The 17,922-nt window shown below is 52.1% G+C and overlaps 5 protein-coding genes across 5 annotated transcripts; 2 read left to right on the forward strand and 3 right to left on the reverse strand.

Annotated features, from left to right (window-relative positions):
• Nucleotides 1-88: 88 nt before the first annotated feature.
• On the forward strand, nt 89-1,459 carry BO85DRAFT_479152 (uncharacterized protein; the record flags this gene model as incomplete). The annotated part of the gene is made up of 5 exons (XM_025662934.1): nt 89-278; nt 333-400; nt 453-832; nt 896-960; nt 1,017-1,459. The coding sequence occupies 5 exons, from the start codon at nt 89-91 to the stop codon at nt 1,457-1,459; spliced, it is 1,146 nt and encodes a 381-aa protein (XP_025514157.1).
• Nucleotides 1,460-2,373: 914 nt separating this feature from the next.
• BO85DRAFT_375115 (oleate hydratase) lies at nt 2,374-5,771 on the forward strand (the record flags this gene model as incomplete). Its single annotated transcript, XM_025656154.1, has 5 exons — nt 2,374-2,661; nt 2,728-3,314; nt 3,383-3,726; nt 4,199-4,655; nt 4,706-5,771. 5 exons carry the CDS (start codon nt 2,374-2,376, stop codon nt 5,769-5,771), a joined length of 2,742 nt encoding a protein of 913 aa, XP_025514158.1.
• Nucleotides 5,772-6,403: 632 nt separating this feature from the next.
• Nucleotides 6,404-8,765, reverse strand: BO85DRAFT_479155 (uncharacterized protein). The gene is made up of 2 exons (XM_025662935.1): nt 6,956-8,765; nt 6,404-6,886 (listed from the first exon to the last, which is right to left on the reverse strand). The coding sequence occupies exons 1-2, from the start codon at nt 8,732-8,734 to the stop codon at nt 6,776-6,778; spliced, it is 1,890 nt and encodes a 629-aa protein (XP_025514159.1). The 5' UTR covers nt 8,735-8,765; the 3' UTR covers nt 6,404-6,775.
• Nucleotides 8,766-8,887: 122 nt separating this feature from the next.
• Nucleotides 8,888-10,605, reverse strand: BO85DRAFT_400579 (GDP-Man:Man(1)GlcNAc(2)-PP-dolichol alpha-1,3-mannosyltransferase). The gene is made up of 2 exons (XM_025657128.1): nt 9,653-10,605; nt 8,888-9,558 (listed from the first exon to the last, which is right to left on the reverse strand). The coding sequence occupies exons 1-2, from the start codon at nt 10,473-10,475 to the stop codon at nt 8,951-8,953; spliced, it is 1,431 nt and encodes a 476-aa protein (XP_025514160.1). The 5' UTR covers nt 10,476-10,605; the 3' UTR covers nt 8,888-8,950.
• A 598-nt stretch (nt 10,606-11,203) lies between these two features.
• On the reverse strand, nt 11,204-17,187 carry BO85DRAFT_62765 (kinesin family protein). Its single transcript, XM_025665540.1, has 5 exons — nt 16,747-17,187; nt 16,278-16,601; nt 16,044-16,219; nt 11,938-15,987; nt 11,204-11,884 (listed from the first exon to the last, which is right to left on the reverse strand). The coding sequence occupies exons 1-5, from the start codon at nt 16,904-16,906 to the stop codon at nt 11,339-11,341; spliced, it is 5,256 nt and encodes a 1,751-aa protein (XP_025514161.1). The 5' UTR covers nt 16,907-17,187; the 3' UTR covers nt 11,204-11,338.
• Between the last annotated feature and the right edge of the window lie 735 nt (nt 17,188-17,922).

A 17,922-nucleotide genomic window follows, 5' to 3' on the forward strand; every position in this document is an offset into this window, starting at 1 on the left:
TCCCCTGTTACTTTGCCTGGATAAAACATTTACCAACCCAGATGAATGCGTTGATACAAGCACGGCTTGCTGCAGCACATCAGCCTCCATGACGCCACTCAATCATTGGGGCATCACTCTCGTCGTTGTTCCCATTGTGGCATCTGTCGTGACAACCCTCTTCTTCATTCTCCGGTTGTATTCTCGGCGACTTGTCCGTCAGAAACTTGATCTTGGTGATTTGTTGATGGGCATAGGGCTTGTCTTCTCATACGGGCTAACCCTCTGTACTGTGATATGTTAGTTACATCATAAACCCAGTTCCATTGTCGATTAGCTTACATATTATCTAGCGGCATTAAACGGCGTTGGTCACGATTTCTGGTCCCTCTCCAGGCCTACCAGAGGAACAGTCGCTTTGGTGAGTATACCCACCTCCCGCTTTAGGGTCAAGGTCTAACCAAATGGGCTAGCTCTTCTGGTGCTCAACGAAAATTTGGGTATTAGGCCACGTCTTCGTGAAGATTTCCTACCTCGTTCTGCTCCGCAAGCTTTTCGGAGCCATCACATATTGGCGGAAGCTTACCACCGCATTGATCGTGTTCACGCTTGCCTGGGGCATTGCTTCCCTGCTTGTCAGCATCTTCCAATGCTGGCCTGTGCGTTATTTTTGGATCAAACATATTGATGGCAGCTGCATGCATGGGCGAAATGCCTTTTACATCGTAGCTGGGTCTATTGCGCTGGCCGAGAATTTCGTATTGGTCTTGGTGCCCTTGATCGTGGTTTGGGGAATGAAACTGACACCCCGACAGAAGGTGGAATTAAGTCTTCTTTTTGGATTTGGTGGATTGTACGTTTCCTGCTATGCAAATTGTTAAACTGGTTGACTGGATGATGCTGACAGTGACAACAGGGTTTGTGCCGTCGGATTTCTGCGTATGATCACGTTCAAGAGATACGTGACGGCAGATGCTACCAGTATGCAACCCATCTACCCTCATGGTCAAACGACGAAAATTGCTAATGTCTCCCAGAAAACGGATACCTCCAGTCCATATGGTCCATTGTCGAACTTGATTTGGGAATCATATGTACTTCGGTGATCTTGATGCGCCCGATCTTCCACCGCGTCACAAAGACATTCAAAATTAAATGTTGCGCCATGCGTGGTCAAACATCTAATTCCAGCGACTCTTCAAAACGCGCACAGATGATGAGGTCGCTGTCATGGCCGAGGCCGTTGTCCTTTGCAGGAACGGGATCAGTGGATGAGTGGTCGCAAGTGCGAGCTTCCGCATACAGTACGCGTGTGCATGGTAGTGTGGATGGAACTCCGGGCTTAGCGGGGAACCGGGACGTAATGGTTGAAGTGTCGATTGATCGGGAGAAGAGAGCGAAGGAGGAGATGGAGGAGATGGAGGAGATGGAGGAGATGGAGGAGATGGAGGAGATGGAGGAGATGGAGGAGATGGTGTAGCACATGACTTCCACCATGTCAGCTGATCCCTGGCAGACTCCATGCAGTCATTACCTTCTCTGTCAATAGTAATCTAGTATACTACCTAGTACTTATTCATTCTACTATATTTTCTATTGGGATCCAAATGGGTAGGAGTCCGCCCTACACCCTGCCCAAGATGAGACTGACTTGGGGAGGTGAAAACTGATTGGTATATAGTATGACTGGCAGTACTGAAGAAGAAACTGAATGTATCCAGTTGATTGAGAAGTTGTGCTACCACTCCTCATCCAACCCCGCGGTTACGTGCATTGTTCTTCCGTGGACAACCACCACATCAGCTCCACACTATCCGAGGTTATTCCGCACATGTCATTTGTGTTCCTTTATTGCTGACGCATTACCTTTATCCATTTAGGAATACGCTGAATACGATATCTGCCCTTTTAAGATGCTGCATCTCATAGGCCGCCGCGACCCCAACCAGCGTATTGCGGATAGACAAGATGCTCGTATGATTTCGGATTCATCCCTCCGGCAAGGGTTATCAGACCTGCTGCACATAATCCCCATTTGTTCCACCCTGACTGGCTCATCAATCCGAGTGATCGGCCCTAGTGATCGGCACCCCGCGCTCCCCATCCTCGGTCCGCGTTCCGTTCAAGATAGTGGCATATGAACTCGTTACGACGGGTGCAACCATTGAGGATGTATACCACAGGCATTGAGCTGCTGACTATAGGGAAGAATGTATGGGACAATGATAATACACAGGAATGTGACTTCTGTCTTCGTGCGGTTGTAGTATATAATGGGCACCACAGACCGACGGACCTTCCTAATGGAGCATCCCAACTTCATCATAGATCTATACAAACGTCCCAGAATCTGGAATCCATCATCCAATCTCCGCACAAGAGATCATCACCATCATGCCCCTTACAACCACCTTTTCCCTTACCACTCTCACACCTCCAATCCATCAACTACCAGTCTCGCTTCCCATCACCCTCACACTCGCCTTCCTCGCCTACCTTCTCCTCGTCTCCACTCTTCGCTTCCAGCGCGCTCGCAATCTTTACCGCGACTACCCACAGTATGCAAACCGTGCATCTATGTCCCAAATGACCGTCCATGATGCATGGGCCATACAAAAGAACATAATGCAACTCGAGTTCCCTACGACTGCAGTGAGAGCCCTTCAGTTTGCACTCTTTCGGGTAACTGTTCCTCCTTACCTCCCCTCATCATGGAATCCTACTAATAACATGTAATCTCCCATCCAGACATACGGCATCCCGACCATCTCTTCCCTCCTTCTGCATACTTCCCAACTTTCAGACCCTGCCACCTCTTTCAAGCGCTATGCAGATACGGGTACCCTTATCGGTCAGTTCGTGACATGCCCTCCTACTTCCTCTCGTGCGCGCACTGCCATTGCCCGGACCAAATTCCTACACTCCGGATACCGTGCCAGCGGTAGAATCCTCGAGTCTGACATGCTCTATACTCTGAGCCTATTCGCTACAGAACCCATCCGCTTTGTGGGGCGGTTCGAGTGGAGGGCAATGACGGAGTTGGAACAGTGTGCTATTGGAACTTACTGGAAAAGCCTGGGAGATGCGTTGGATATCAGCTATCATGCGTTACCGTCGGGAAAAAGCGGGTTCAGAGATGGCCTGCATTTCTTGGAAGAGCTCCGGCAGTGGAGTGACCATTATGAAGAAGAGAACATGAGACCCGACCACCGGAACAGACTGGTCGCGAACAAGACGATGGATGTCATTGTTTACGGATTTCCCGAGTGGGTGAAAGGCGTCGCCGTCGGCTTTGCCACCTGTGTGATGGACAATAGATTGCGGGAAGCAATGATGTGAGCTTTCCTTGCACAACACATTCTTTATGACCGCTTATGCCGAGAGCCATGTGCTGATAAATCAGGTACGAGGCGCCACCCATGTGGTATCGGAGGATTTTTACGGGGCTAGTAGCCCTACGGAAGTATTTTCTGCGATACCTTGGGCTTCCTCGGCCGATGGTTCTCCGACAAGAGGTTTTCAGCGATACTCCTAATGAGGAGGGTCGGTATTATGTTCGAATTTGGAAAGGAATGCCATACTACGTGCAACCCACCGTCTGGAACCGCTGGGGTCCAGCGGCGTGGTTGACGTGGGCCCTAGGCCTTCCACTTCCCGGCGATGATGGCGAGACCTACTACCCCGGGGGCTTTGATGTAGCCAATTTGGGACCGAGGTACTTCGAAGGAAAGGGACGAAAGTCTGTGGGTGAGTGTGTAGAAGTATTGGAAAAGGAATACAGGGGTCAGTGTCCCTTTGGCAGTAACAGTAACCAGCCGAAGTCATATTTTCGTGGCCAGTTCTAGAATGAACACGACCTAAGATGACTTTGCTAGAACGAATATTATCTGGATCGAATACACTGCCCATCTTGCGCAAGCAAATCATTGTGTCGTCAGCGTGGGTCTAACCGCTGCGATCCATGGTTCTCCCAGAGTGTCAGGATATCGGCGAGCCTTGACATCAGAAACCTTCCCGCCACACCCGTGAAGTCCAGAACGCCGTGGGCGTCGCTTTATATACCGGTTGGCTGTCCTCGTGGCTGTCTCATTCAAGCAGTGACAACCAATGTCCGTCATGTCTTCCATTTCGGCACCGCCAACTCCTCCGCCTGAGCGCCGGTCGCCAGAGGGGATGGATGCGTGGATTCTAGGGGCCGGCATTTCTTCTCTGACTGCAGCTGTACACCTCATTCAGGAAGCGCATGTGCCTCCATCTCGTGTTCACATCCTTGAAACCCTCAGTCAAGCTGGCGGCGGGACTATCAGTACGGGCGACCCCATCAATGGATATGATTGCCGGGCAGGAGGGATGCCTCCATTCAACGACGCCTGTATGGAAGAACTCCTCTCTCTGGTTCCCTCCAGGACAAAGTCAAACCAGTCTGTTCTCGAAGACCTTGACGAGTTCTGGGCCACCGAAGCCATTAAAGATCGTCCTCATACTCGCTTCCTCGCCCGTCACAAACATAGTCTTGAACGCATTGACGCCAAACGAGCGAGTTTAGGACTGCGCGACCGCGTGGACCTGTTCATGCTGGTTTCGAAATCGGACAAGTCCCTGGGCCGCTCGCGCATCTGCGACCATTTCAGCAAAAGCTTCTTTAAAAGCTGCTACTGGATGCTACTTTCCACGACGTGAGTCGTACCTTTGTATCATTTATTTGCCATACCTAACAACTTCCTAGCTTTGGTATAAAGCCTGCCCATAGTGCAGCCGAGTTCCGGCGCTACCTTCAACACTACATGCACAGCATCCACGAGATCCACCGTCGCCGGAAGCTAGATGGTGGCCGTTTCAACCGGCACGAGTCTATCGTCGCACCGGTCGCTCAATTTCTGCGGTCCCGGGGCGTAGACTTCCGCTTCCACACGACAGTCACTGATATCATCACTACCCCTTCAAGCAGCGATCCGCACCGGGTATCAGCCATCAAAGCCATACACGAAAATGAGCCCGAGCAGACGATAAACCTAGGGCCGCGGGACATCGTGCTGGTGTCACTAGGCTCGGTTATGTCCGGCTCCACAACGGGCACCAATACGTCCCCACCATCCCTGGAACTAATGGAGATCGAGAAAGACTTAGACGAGAACTGGCTTCTGTGGCTAGAGCTGTCCACAAAAAACCCTATCTTCGGGAATGCATACAACTTCTGCACACGCATGGGAGAGTCCCGCCTCGAATCCTTCACCGTCACCTTTTCCTCCCCCGAGTTCTTCAACCGGTTTACCGCCCTCACCGGCGATAAAGTAGGAAGCGGCACTTTCGTCACCCTCAAAGACACTCCCTGGCTCCTCAGCATCAATCTCCCCCAGCAGCCTCTATTCCCCGATCAACCTGCGCACGTGCAGGTGCTCTGGGGCTACGCAATGTACCCCGAGCGGGAGGGCGACTACGTCAAGAAACCCATGCTCGAATGCTCGGGACAAGAAATCATGGAAGAGATATTAAAACAACTGAATTTCCCTGTGCAGGGGATCCTAGACCACTCGATTACCCTACCTTGCGTGGTTCCACGAGCAGCGGCAACACTGTTGCCCCGCTTGCGCGGCGATCGACCACAAGTGATACCCCCGGGGATCGACAATCTCGGACTCATTGGCCAATTCGTGGACATCCCGGGAGAGGTGGCCGTGACGATGGATTACAGTGTGCGGTCAGCACAGACGGCGGTCCGCCAGCTAATGGGGCTGGAAACGCACAAGACAGTATCCAAGCGAAGTTCCGCGATCAGTCTGCGGGCTTTGTAGATTGGCTACTGACTGACATACTTCTCGCTGGTTCTTACTTGTTTCAACACTTCGCAAATGAGCCTTGATTTATGATACGCGGATTTTATACCGTTTTGTCATGCGTTGAAACTACGTCTCTGCCTTCATTCAGTTTACCTGGACCTCCTTTCCCCTGAATTCAACAATATCATCACGGGGGGAAGATCCATCAGGGCAATCAAACCCTGATGTTTTGATGTAAGCCTGAATTCAGATAAAAGCACTATCACAATTACTGTACAGCATGTTCAAAGTTAGCCTGTTCTTTGTTTATGACGTGTTAAATTAGCCTTTGTTATCAATCAATTTAGATTGTGCGGTTTGAAGCTATTGTTCATTGTGAGGGATTTAGTGACCTGTTAGGTGTAGATGTTCTAGGACTCTAGTGAGGGATTTAGTGACCTGTAGGTGTAGATGTTCTAGGATTCTAGTAACTATGTCACACACTGCGTAGACCTATTTTCCCACTTACTTAAGTGATAAAGTACAGAGGGGTTGGGTGTTACGGGTAGAATGAGGAAGGCACGTGTCTAGAGGTTGCTGGGATCTAATGCCGATTCATGTCATAGTGGAATTCTGAATGCAGAGAATTCTGTACGTAGTAGCTTGATGGCGGATGTTTATTTCAGCTGACTCAATTTCTAGCGATGCATCTAATTATCTAGGATGCCAACTAGACGCTGTCGGATGGAAACTTCTGTTTCCAACACTCATTTGGTGAAGGGTTGTAATATCTATACAAGCTGTCTTCCAGACTCCCAAATACAAGAGACGAGAAGATATGAACACCAAGATAGACCGATACCAATAATGATGTTGCGGGCAATATAATGCCGATTCGTGATAATAAAAGGTGGTTGTGAGTATACCAGTAGAAGTCGTATCTGTCGTGCCAATAACGAACCCAGAATATATGCACCAATACCGCTGCAAGCATAACTCCAATAAAAGAGACGGACAATATTCGCCGATCAGAGATGTGCTCATATGTCGGTCGACGTCGGATCCATTCCCATGAATACTTTATACAATCGTCTACTCACGGCCGGTCCGATGCGCGAGTCGGTGAGGGCGCCATTTTTGTTTGCTGATTTCTGAAGGTATAACCGTCAGTATGTAATTTGAAGAGGTAACTAAATAAGGTGAGAACAGAATGATCATACCTTGACGTCTTCCAGCAGTCCCGGTCCATGTTTCCTCATCGCATTTACCAAGTCCATCGCACTTGGATATTGTGTCGCGATGCCGTATGCCATTGACGCCGTGACTCGGTTCACCTCCTGGATCATCTTAACGAATGCGTCAGACCGGTTCTCGCCGGGCTTGACTTGTCCCACATCCATACAGAATGCGGAGTCATTTAGGTCCATCCGCTCACGGCGATAAGGTACAGTGGAAATATACTCGGTGAAATTCTTGATCCATTCTGCGGATTCTGCGGGGGAGCTTGTGTGATGGATTAGACACGAGTGGGTCACCTGTAGATCGAGCAGAGCGTCTTCGACCGTATCGCTGTCTATGGGTGTAATAGTTTCGGGTTGCTGTTGTTTTCTCCGACCTGACGGACGAGCAGAGGTGTCTTCAAACTGTCGTCGCACAGCAGCTTGGTAGGCTCTGTTTTGCGCATTGTTATTCTTCCGCATCAGACTCGTTAGACCTTCAATCAAATAGATCGGCCGAGACTTTGGGTAGGCAGATTTCAAGCGTTGAACGTGGTCGCTGACAGTGTTTCTTGGTTCGGAGGTTGGAGGAGGCACGATCATATCAATAAAGTCCTGGGCCGCTATTAAGCACAACACGTGCTCCTCTTCCTCACGGATGTGAAGCGCGCACGGTTCCCAGTGTCCAAGAGAGTCATTATATGTAGCTCGGACCTTGCGACGCCACTTGACGATATTTGGGATGGCACTGGGGAAGAATGTGAGATCGACTTTGAGAAGACACATGAGCTCTGATGTTTGGTTTCCGAGACTTGTGTCGGTAAATGTAGAGGCGAGGTCAATTAGCATCTCATGCGTGGAATCCTTCTTGTCCACCTTGAGCTTGTTGACCTCAGCAATGTCCGCTGCCAGTTGCTTTTCGCGGGCTTTATCCTCCTTGGCTTTCTGCTTGCGCTCCTTTTCGAGTTGTTTATCTCGCTCTCTTTGCGCCTTGGCCGCCTCCCGCTCTCTGGCTTTAGCCTCCTTCTCTTCATTTGAAACCTTGGTAGTTTTGCGCTGGGGCCTCCGCGGTGGTGGCATCTCTTCGACATCTATGTCATCGCTCTGATCCTGCTGCTTGCGGCCTCTCGTCGATCGTGATACCGAGTCGTCATTGCTGCCGCGAGAACGGTCTTCCAGGGTTGCTAGCAGATTCGCTGTCCGGCTTGAGAATGCATTTGCTTCCACTCGCTGAGCTACATCAAGTAGATCGTCGACGTCTGGGAAATCGAGTTGGTCGCTGGACACTTGGATCTCCTCCCTCCGTAGTCGGTTGTTGCGGGTGCCGTTGGGAATACTATCATCTTCGTCATCTATAGGGATAGGGTTGATATCACGCGATGATATGGCTGGTCTGACTGGCAGATTGTGTCTTGTTTCAGGCGCCGACGAGGTAAAAACGATCGGGTCGGATTCTCCATTCCAGGCCGGAGGTTTCGCAGGGGCGGGACCGTCCGAGGATAAGATTATGTCGTCATCGGAGAAAAGGAAGAGCGAATTCTTTGCTGGTGGCAGCGGTACTTCTTTAGCGGGTGTAATCTCATGGCTCAAGCGTCGTCGTTTAGCGGGCTGCTCAATCGGGTTATCGTAGGTAAATGCGGAGAGATCGATCTCGTCGGAAAAGATGGAGTCCGAGGCGGGCACCACAGGCGGATGTGAATGAGCCCTGCGGATAGACAGCTGCTCGCGTCTTTCTATCGGGGGCGGAGGGGTGGAGGAGAGGAGGTCGATGACCTCTGGCATCTTGCCCAAAACACCAAAAAACCCAACTTGGTGATGACAACGGCGGGGATGAAGAACAACTGCCAAGTTGGAGATGACGGCACGTGTCGCGGGGAACACGTCGGTGGCGCGGTGTCACGTGAAGCCATTCAATATCTACTGGATATCCAAAAGGATGAACTGAGCATTAAATTGAATATTGTACACGCAAGTTAAGGGTATTATTTTGACAAACAATCAAAGCAGCTTCACCAGAAATGCAGAAACGAGGGCAAGCACCACTCCCACCAACGCAAGCAGGGCAAGAACCTGTTGGAAGCCATGGAACGGCCGCTGCTCCTGGCCGAGCATCTCCTCGATTTCCTGCTCGAGTTTCTCGCCCATGGCCGTCAGTGAGAACTCCTTCTCGACTCGCTCCTTCGCAGCCACAGACATCCTGTCCAGCTCCTCCTGCTTCATGCCATAGAGCACCTTGTCCATCACCGCCGTCCAATCGGCATCCACCTTAGCGTCACGGAGCCAGCCCGTTTCGCCCTCCACAATGGTCTCCAACGGCCCTCCAGTATTCGACGCAAGCACCGGCACGCCAGCGCGCATCGCCTCAACCGGCACAATCCCGAAGTGTTCGTTGATTGGCGTATACAGGAGCAACTTCGCCTGCAGCAAAAGGGTATCACGGAACGCCGTCGGCACGGACAACAGGAACAGGACATCGATAGAATCGGGGATCGAAAGCGCCGAAATAACCGTCTTAGATGTCGCCGTCTGCAAGCCCAACCCAGTCGCCAACTCATCCAGCTCTCGATGATACTGCACGTTCTCCTGGACGCGATTATCGTAACCACCTGCACCACGCACACAACCAGTTAGCGCACTCCTCTCAACCAGCAAAACAACGAGCGCATCCTCAACCGTCAGTCAGAAAAGGGCAATACTCACCAGCAACAACCAACCTCGTCCCCTTCCTCTTCTCCGCCCCAAGGCCATGATAGGCACGAATCGCCAGCGCCAGGTCCTTCTTCCTCTCAAACCGATTAACACTAAGCAAGATCTTCTTCCCACCCCATAACTGCTCCCCCTCCTTCACCACCCCCTCACCCCCATCCCCAGCCTTAGTATCAACACACGGATAAACAACACTCAACTCCCCAACCTTCTCCCTCCCAAACACCCCACTAACCACCCCTCTCGTAAACCTCGAATTCGCAACCACCTTATCCGACGCACTCACAGCCCATCCCTCAAACCAATCAAACGGCACGCGATACAACCCCTTAAGCACCTGCAACACCGAACCCCCCTCATCCCTCCTCGCAAGCAACTGATCCGGAAAATGACAATAGAACAAAATCCTCTGCTTCTTCCTGCTATTCTTCTTCCCCCCAAACACCTTCAAGAACGGCACACAGGCCGGCATCTGATCCACAATAAACACCTCCTCTTCCTCACCCTCTCCATTATCCCCACTTGTAGCACCCTCCCCAACCAACAACTCCCACGTCAAATGCAACTGTCTCAAAATAGCCATAAGCACAAACAACCGTCCGCCCACATGCGCCGGGAAGATCGTATTCCCGCGCACCTGCACATCAAGCGTCCCATCGCGCGCCTCCTCGAAACAATGCGATTTATCCCGGTGCGAGGTGTAAATCGTAACAGGGTGGCCGCGCGATTGTAGTGCTAGTGCCACGTCAATGATTAGACGTTCTGCGCCGCCAATGCCCAGGTCGGGGTGGATGATGGTGATTTTGGCGGGGGGCATTGTTGTTTCCTTCTTTTCCCGGTGGGTGTTTTGTGGTGGGTGAGAAAGTAATTGAGTCGAGGGGACTATTTCAAGTGGACATTGGCATTGCGGATTGGGATTTGAGGTGGTTCGTAGCTGGTGGTTTTTGTAGTTGATTTAATTTAGTTGCAGAGGTGGAAAGAGACACGCGGCCGATTGGGAAGATTGCGTCATGTGATGATCTATCTCTCTTATCGCCGTTCGGGGACGGGGGGTATAAGTAGATCGCTATAATATTGAGCAAGGTATGTACTGGGATTTTTGTATCACGCTATTTTGTAACTATATCTGTCACTTTGAGTTTTAGATTGTTTTAAATCGAGCCACCGTCTAAGCTGGTGCATGAAGAATTGAAGAAACTGACACCAGGCGATCAATCTACGTACGTCCCGGTAACTATTAATTTCATACCGATGACAATTCTAACTAGAAGAAAGAAAAGCAGAAGCTGCTATTCTAGCTGCGCATGCTGGACAACTGGGAATCAAAACATTCTCAAAGAACACATGTATCAATGTATGGTCAGGGTAGTCGGAAAATGTACAATCACGGGCCATACTTATAAGTCATAAAGTCAGGATTCATCAATATAGGCGGAGCAGAAGTGAAGGGGGTCAGTCAGGTGCACGAATAAGAAGAAAAGCCGTGAAAGGAAAATACACAGAAGAAAAATAAGGGGAGGTATCAACGAGGCGAAGAAGGGGGAATTGACGTTGAGTTAGTTCATAATACAGAGAAGACTGAACATCGTGGCGCCAAAAGGGACGTGAAAAACAAAGGCGGGCAGGACAAGGCAAGGCAAAGCAAAGCAAATGATATCCGCTAATGTAGATCGATCAAATCTAGAAGCAGTTGAGAGTGCTCTTCTTTTTCTTCTTGTTGAGCGCATTCATCCGCTCCTCGAGCTGCGCCCGGGCGGCTTCGGCCTCCCGGCGAGCGTTGCGTTCCTCCTCGACGGCCTGCAGTGAGAGGCGCTGGGAGGCGCGCTCCTTGCGGAGCGTGGTCAGTTCTTCTTCCAGCTCCCGGGCCTTCTTCTTCCAAGCATCGCAATCCGACTTGACCTTGTTGCTTTGCGCTTCAAGGTCGCCCAGAGCTTCTTCCAAGGTGGCGGTGAGCTGCTTCTCGGCGTTCAGGTGCTTCTCGATGGTGCGAATGCGAGCCTCCTGATCATCGACGATCTGTGGGTTCACCAGCTCCTTGCTAGTATGACGGGAGCTGGGGGGAGAGATACTGCCAGTGCCGTTTGTGGCCGAGGCAATGTTCGGTAAAGGAGGCAGGGGAATGGCGGGAGGCGGCGAAGGGAGAGAGGTTGCAGATGAGCTCTTGCGGAGATTGGACGTGATCGAGCTGCTGCGGTCGTGAGAGCTGTCTTGGTTCTTGATTTGGAGCTAGATGAATGTTAGTCATTGCCATATGTAGTTCTCAATATCCTAAGACTTACCTCAAGCTGCTCGATCCGTACACGGTATGTCTCAATATCTTTCTCATAGGCTGCAATCTTCACCTTGGCATCTTCCAAAGCCTGGTCACGCTCCTGTTGAATGACGGAGAGACGGTTGTGGTGCTGGTCGAAGCTATTGGTGATCTGTTCCTCCAGCTCCTCCACCAAGCGGACACTCTTCTCCTTTTCGGCCTTGACTTCGGCAATGATCGCCTCCTTCTTCTTGACCTGCTCTTCCTTCTGGCGCAGAGTATCCTCGAGGGTGGCGACCAGAAGAGCCAGCTCGTTGACCTTCGCTTCCTTCGTGGAGTTGCTCTGCATGAGCTCCTCCAGCCGGCCATCATCAGATCCCTTAGTCTCAAGTTGCTTACGCAGATCCTCGTTGGTATCCAGCATCTCAGCGTACTTGTCGGAGAAGTGCTGCTTCTGAGCCATGATCTCCTGAATTTGCTCCGCCATGGTCTCTGCGGTAACATCAGCGTTGAGGAGTTTCGAAACCATATTGAGCAATTTCGTCAACTCTTCCCGCGACTCTAGGATCTCAGACTTCAGGGTCTTCATCGTCTCCTCATGCTCGGCGCTCATCGTGGCGAAACGCGACTCATAGTCAACCTGCGCAGCCGCTGTAGCCCGAGCTTCAAGTTCCGTCACCTCCTGCTTGTGGGACTCTTGTAGGGACTCCAGTTCCCTCTTGTACGAGTCAGCAAGTGACTTGTGGGTGTCAATCTCCTTCTCCAGCTCTGACACACGAGACTGATGTACTTGGACCTCGCTGCTATCGTTGTCCTTTGCTGTCCGGAGTTCTGACAGCTGCAGCTGGGCTTCGCTGTGAGACTTTTCGAGGGAGGCGATCTTCTCAAGGTGGGCATCAGTGGTGGCCTTGTGTTCATCAATGACATGCTTCAATTTTGCAACGAGTTCTTCTTGTTGCTCCCTCTCGGACTCCAATTCTCTAGCGGCAGCATCCTTCGAGGCAGATGCTTCACCGGCGGCTGCCTGTTCGGAACGCATCGCGTCGATGGACGCTAAAGCCTTGTCGAGCTCTGCCAGTGTCGCGCTCAATTCCTGTTCGGACGATTGCAACGATTCAACGGCGTTCTGGTGTTTGCTCTTCAATTCCGTGACTTCACCTTCGAGAGAAGAGATCTTCCTATCTTGCTCTTCAGCGCACACATCCTGGGCTTTAGCGGCTTCTTCCTGCGTCTTCAGGAGGCTCTTCAACTCTTCGATCTCGGCGAGAAGCTGCTTCTCCCTGGTATCGTGTGATTCTTTCATCTCGTTGATGAGATTCTCTTGCTGCACCACTTGATCACGGAGTTGATTGACGAGGCCCATGTCGACCGAGGACCCACCGCCTCCCTGCAAGCTCGACCTCTCACGAGTGAGCCCGGAGATGATGGTTGATTTGGTCTCCATTTCCTTCTTGACGCTCTGGTTTTCGGCCTCCAGCGCCTGGATACGTTCCATGCGATTGTGTAGTTCGTGCATAGCCGAGTCGAGGTGGACTTCGAAGTTCTGCATCGTATCAGGGCGGGCCTCGAATTCCTCAACTGCAATATTACGCAAGGCGGCAAGGGAGCGGTGAGCCCGATCGACAGTACCAATCAGACTCTGGCTTGTCTTTCTCCGAATTACAGGGGACTTGAAGCCTGGCGTGGTCGGCGGTGAAGAATTCTTTCGCTGCAGTTCGGCCTTCAGCGTTTCAATGAGGCTGAGGGTTCCTTCATGCTCCGACTGCAACTGGGCATACTTCTGCGTCATAATCGAAACACCCTCCTGATGCTCCACGAGCAAGCGACGCATCTGCTCCACTTCTTGGGCCTTCGCTTCATCTATCTCTCGAGTGTCGACGTGATTTTCCTGTGGGACTTCACCATTACTCAAGGTAGATTGCTCGTGCGAAGAAGCAGGCTCCCCGGCCAAGGATAACTCCGAAGAGACTGATGGCGAGGACGATGGTTGTTTTCCATCGTTCGAGCTGGGGGCCTTGCCTTCCTCTAAAAAAGACACCGGGCGAGATTCAACATTAGTGGAGAGAAGTTCTTGAACCTTTTCGTCGGGATGGCGAGCTTCGTCGGCGGCGTCCCGTTGGAACTCCGCCAGGGCTTTCATTGCTTCCGCATACTTCGCCTCCAGCGTCTCGTACTCACTCACAGTAGACTCGTGCTGCATACGCAAGTCAAATAACTCCTGGGTGACTGTCTCCAGCTTGTCCGCAACCACTTTGGTTTGGGTGGGAGTAGAGGCTCGACTCGCACGGGCACCGTTCTCCTGGGCCTCCAGGCGGTCAGTAGCCGATTCTAGGACCTTCAAGTTGGTCTCGTCTGTCTCAACAGTCGCCTCAGTTTCCATGGAAGCTTCGCGCACGGCTTCTGGGGTGGGCTCTGTCAGGCCTTCGTCTGATTCGGGTATGGCGGTCTCCACTGCCTCGGTCAGGACATCAAGGGAAAGGGATGTTGCTCGAGTGCGAGGTTTGTAGGCACCCTTGACGGGAACTGGAGTATGAGTCTCCAGCTCGTCCTCAGACAGATCCTTCTGGTTGCCGTTCTGCTGGACATGGTCAAGTTCATACAAGAGGTTATCCAGTTTGCCCAGGCTGCGCTGGCGCTCAATAACATGCTCCAGGCGCTCCATTTCCCTTTGCATGAGCTCCATATCTTGGTCGGCTTCGGCCAAGCGCTCCTCAAGCGTGGAAATATAGTCTTCGCAGTTGGCTTCACTTTCACGGGCCCGACTGAGCTCCTTCCGAAGTTCGGCCACGATAGCCGCTTGCTTCTCTTCGCCCGTAGACTGCCCATCAAGCCGCGCTTCCAACTCATGCAGATAAGTCTCTGTGCTGTTCTCACGATCAAGCAGCTTCTGAATCCGTGCCTGCAATTGGGAGTTGACGGTCTCAACGTATGCGCACTTTGTCTCGCGTTCGAGAAGCGTGCTCTCTGTTACTGAGAGGGAAGACCTAGTGTTGGAAAGAGACGACTCAAGGCTCTGGATAGTCTTCTCGTACTCCAGAACGACCTGCTCGATCGACTCCGCAAAAGACTGTGATCGCTTCAGACGCTCAACAGAAGTTTTCCCGACCAAGCTGACCACGTCATTGGGGTCTGTCTCGCCAGCATGTTCGGAGTCCCTAGCGATCTCCGAGATTAATTTCGCATGACGCTGGCTGAGAGCGTTGTAACTCTCTTGCGTATCGAGAAGCTGGTTCTGGAGCTCGACCTCCCGCTCGTTCTGTCGCTCCGCTCGATCCTGCGGGGCAGCGCTTCGACGGCCGTTCTCTTCCGCATTACGGAGCTGCTGGCGCAAGAAAGCAACCTCCGCTTTCAGTCGTTCGATAACTGCGTGCTTATCGCTTTCGTCGGCAATCTGCTGGATGCGTGGCTTGCTCTGGATTGCTCTGGCTCTTTGCGCATACTGAACCGTGTTCACGGTTTCGCTGAGATGGAACTCCGCAGGGTTGACACACGCAATCATGTATGTATAAGCGTTACCACCCAGGGAGTCCTGAAGCAGACGTGTGAGCTTCGAGTCACGATAGGAAACGTGAGCGCCGGCTTGGCGAGAGGAGAGCTGCGAAATGACCTTGCCCAAAGCAGCAAGACCCGCATTGATCGAGATACCCTCCTTCGCCCGTTCACCGGAGGCTCCAGTGTTCTTCAACCTCTCACTTCCTGCTAAATCCACGAAATGAAGCTTGCTATCCACCATGACGGAGGCATCGGACCCAGACATCATCTCCACTGGCATCGACATGCGCTTTTCCTTGGGTGTCGGGGACATGACACCGTTGGATGCCTTTCGCTGGACAAGATTTAAACTGAACACTGCGTGTGATCGGGAAGACTTGGCGTTGATGGCGGTAGAGTCGGTCTGTCGGATGGAAGAACCGAAGCTAAGTGCACCCATCAGATCTTCGTATGAATTGATGTTCACCTGATGAAGACCGGTGAGTATAATACGTCCTTTTGCGTCCTCGCGGATGGTAACTGTGCCCCGCTCGCCCTGATGTGTTGATTCGGGCACGAGGAGATCTCGCAATTGTTCGTTGTAGATCTGCACCCGTTAGTATCTTCCAATCGCGAAGCAGTATCCGATGTGAGGTCACATACTTCAACGTAGGTGGCCTTCAGCTGCCAGTTCTTCTCGACGCTAGCCTTCCCAAAGCTGGAGGCGGAGCCGACAGAATAGCGGGACGGAGTACGGAGGCCTGTGCCGCTGTTGCGATTGGGTTTGGTAGGGCCCTCTAATTTTTCGAAGAGAAGCTGAGCAGCCCGAGGAATGATTCCTATTTTCGTCAGCCGAATGCGCCGCATATCGCGCGCTTCTCGGGGAGCAGAACGAACCCATCGATTTCGGGTCACTTTGTTCACTGGGGCCCGAAGTTCCCATGGTGTAGGACTTTCCCGCGCCGGACTGGCCATAGGCCAGGATTGAAACGTTGTAGCCCTGTAGGAAAGAGCCGACGCTATCGCTGAGATAGTCCCAGACACCATCCTGATCGACCGTCTCAGCGAACACCCGGTCAAAAACAAACAACTTTCGGCCCTGAGGAACATCGATGGCAACACTGGTGGGATTTGTGACATGGACCATGGGACGCTGGAAGCGCTGGGGAACCAATTCATATCCGGGATCGGTTGGCTTCAGGGGCGGTCGCACTCGAACAGCTAGAAACGTGATCAGTATGCAGAGCTATAATCATGAAGCCGCGCACGTGGGGCGTTGGAGGCGCCGAGGCGAGCGGTATCCGCAATACCGCATCTGAACCGGCTCAGTCCCAACGGGCGCACGGCATTGAATGAAATAACGCACCGACTTTGACCGCAGTTTTCCCATCCTCATCCGAAGCTCGACTTCCTCCACCATGTCTACTGCTCATACTCAAACGACTTGTGCTCCGGGGGGTCCGCATGATGCCGCTGAAAGGACGCTGGGGCGCATCCGCTGGCGATTCAGGCTGAGAGCCCGTCATGGCCCTTTATACGGTTGCAGGCCAGAAAGAGCGGGGAGGAACAGGTTGGGCAGAGATAGATCGGCGAATGGTGGACAGAAATGTGGTGATTGGTCATGAAATAGAGGCGGGAGTCATCAGTCGCGAATCGGTGCGCCAGAAGTGCGACTGTTCACTCTTGGTGTCCTTTTATTAGGATTATGATTTATGTGGGCGGTTCCGTCGCGTGAGATGGCGGCCTGCGGCACTCTGCGACGTCAAGCGGTCTCTAACCTGCAGGTACAATAAAAAAGCGGGAAGGTTCCTATCGAAGCAGTGAAAGCTGGTTAGAAGGGTGACCGGAAAGGCGGGAGATGGACCGGAACAAGTGAATCCAAGGTAAGGGGAAAGGGGACAATTACAGGAGAGTGTCCCGGCCACAGTGCGAACAAAGGGAGGGAGCAAACAGTTGGACACTGACAGAGAGGCCAATTGAGAAAGAGAAGAGAGAGAGAGCGAAGCTGCACACCACTGGCGGTCACCGCAGAGGGGCTTAAGGCAAGAATGGCAGAAAGGGAGTGACAGGGAATGGACAGGAAGAGTTCCCCGGGTCTAGGCAGTACCAGCCAGATAGAAAGGTATCTCTACACACCCCGACTAGAAATCCGAGAAAAGATAAAAAGACACCCAAGCGGGAGAAGCTGTCGCAGAGAGGAGAGGAGATGGAAGAACTCCTGAGCGGCAAGCAAAGTTAATTGGTGGCATCAAGGTTGAAGCGAACCGGGATGGGGCTGGGCTGGGGCGTTGGCCCAAGTCGGCCGCTTTACTATGTTGAGCTGAACTGAAGTGGAAACAAGTGGACGGTGCGAAGTGGAAAAGGAGCCGGCCAGCAACGGCGCTGCGGTGAATAATAATGCTAATAATAAAGAGACTAGACAAGACAGAGGGAGAGAGGGAGGGAAGAAGGAGAGGGGTCCAATTTGATGGCACGCGGAGTTGTTTCCTCCCAAATCCTTGTCGGTACTCTGCCTTTCTCTTTTTCTCTATTATTTCCTAAG

The sequence above is a fragment of the Aspergillus piperis genome, assembly GCF_003184755.1.
Source record: "Aspergillus piperis CBS 112811 unplaced genomic scaffold BO85scaffold_13, whole genome shotgun sequence".
Classification (NCBI taxonomy): Eukaryota; Fungi; Ascomycota; class Eurotiomycetes; order Eurotiales; family Aspergillaceae; genus Aspergillus; species Aspergillus piperis.

Coding starts and splice junctions, on each gene's coding strand:
- BO85DRAFT_400579 (XM_025657128.1), bottom strand. CDS start 10,475: ATGCCCCCCGCCAAAATCACCATCATCCACCCCGACCTGGGCATTGGC. Junction 9,559..9,652: donor GACGAGGTTGGTTGTTGCTG/GTGAGTATTGCC, acceptor TGCGTGGTGCAG/GTGGTTACGATAATCGCGTC.
- BO85DRAFT_479155 (XM_025662935.1), bottom strand. CDS start 8,734: ATGCCAGAGGTCATCGACCTCCTCTCCTCCACCCCTCCGCCCCCGATA. Junction 6,887..6,955: donor GACTGCTGGAAGACGTCAAG/GTATGATCATTC, acceptor TTATACCTTCAG/AAATCAGCAAACAAAAATGG.
- BO85DRAFT_62765 (XM_025665540.1), bottom strand. CDS start 16,906: ATGACGGGCTCTCAGCCTGAATCGCCAGCGGATGCGCCCCAGCGTCCT. Junction 15,988..16,043: donor TGAAGGCCACCTACGTTGAA/GTATGTGACCTC, acceptor TAACGGGTGCAG/ATCTACAACGAACAATTGCG. Junction 11,885..11,937: donor TACGGATCGAGCAGCTTGAG/GTAAGTCTTAGG, acceptor ACATTCATCTAG/CTCCAAATCAAGAACCAAGA.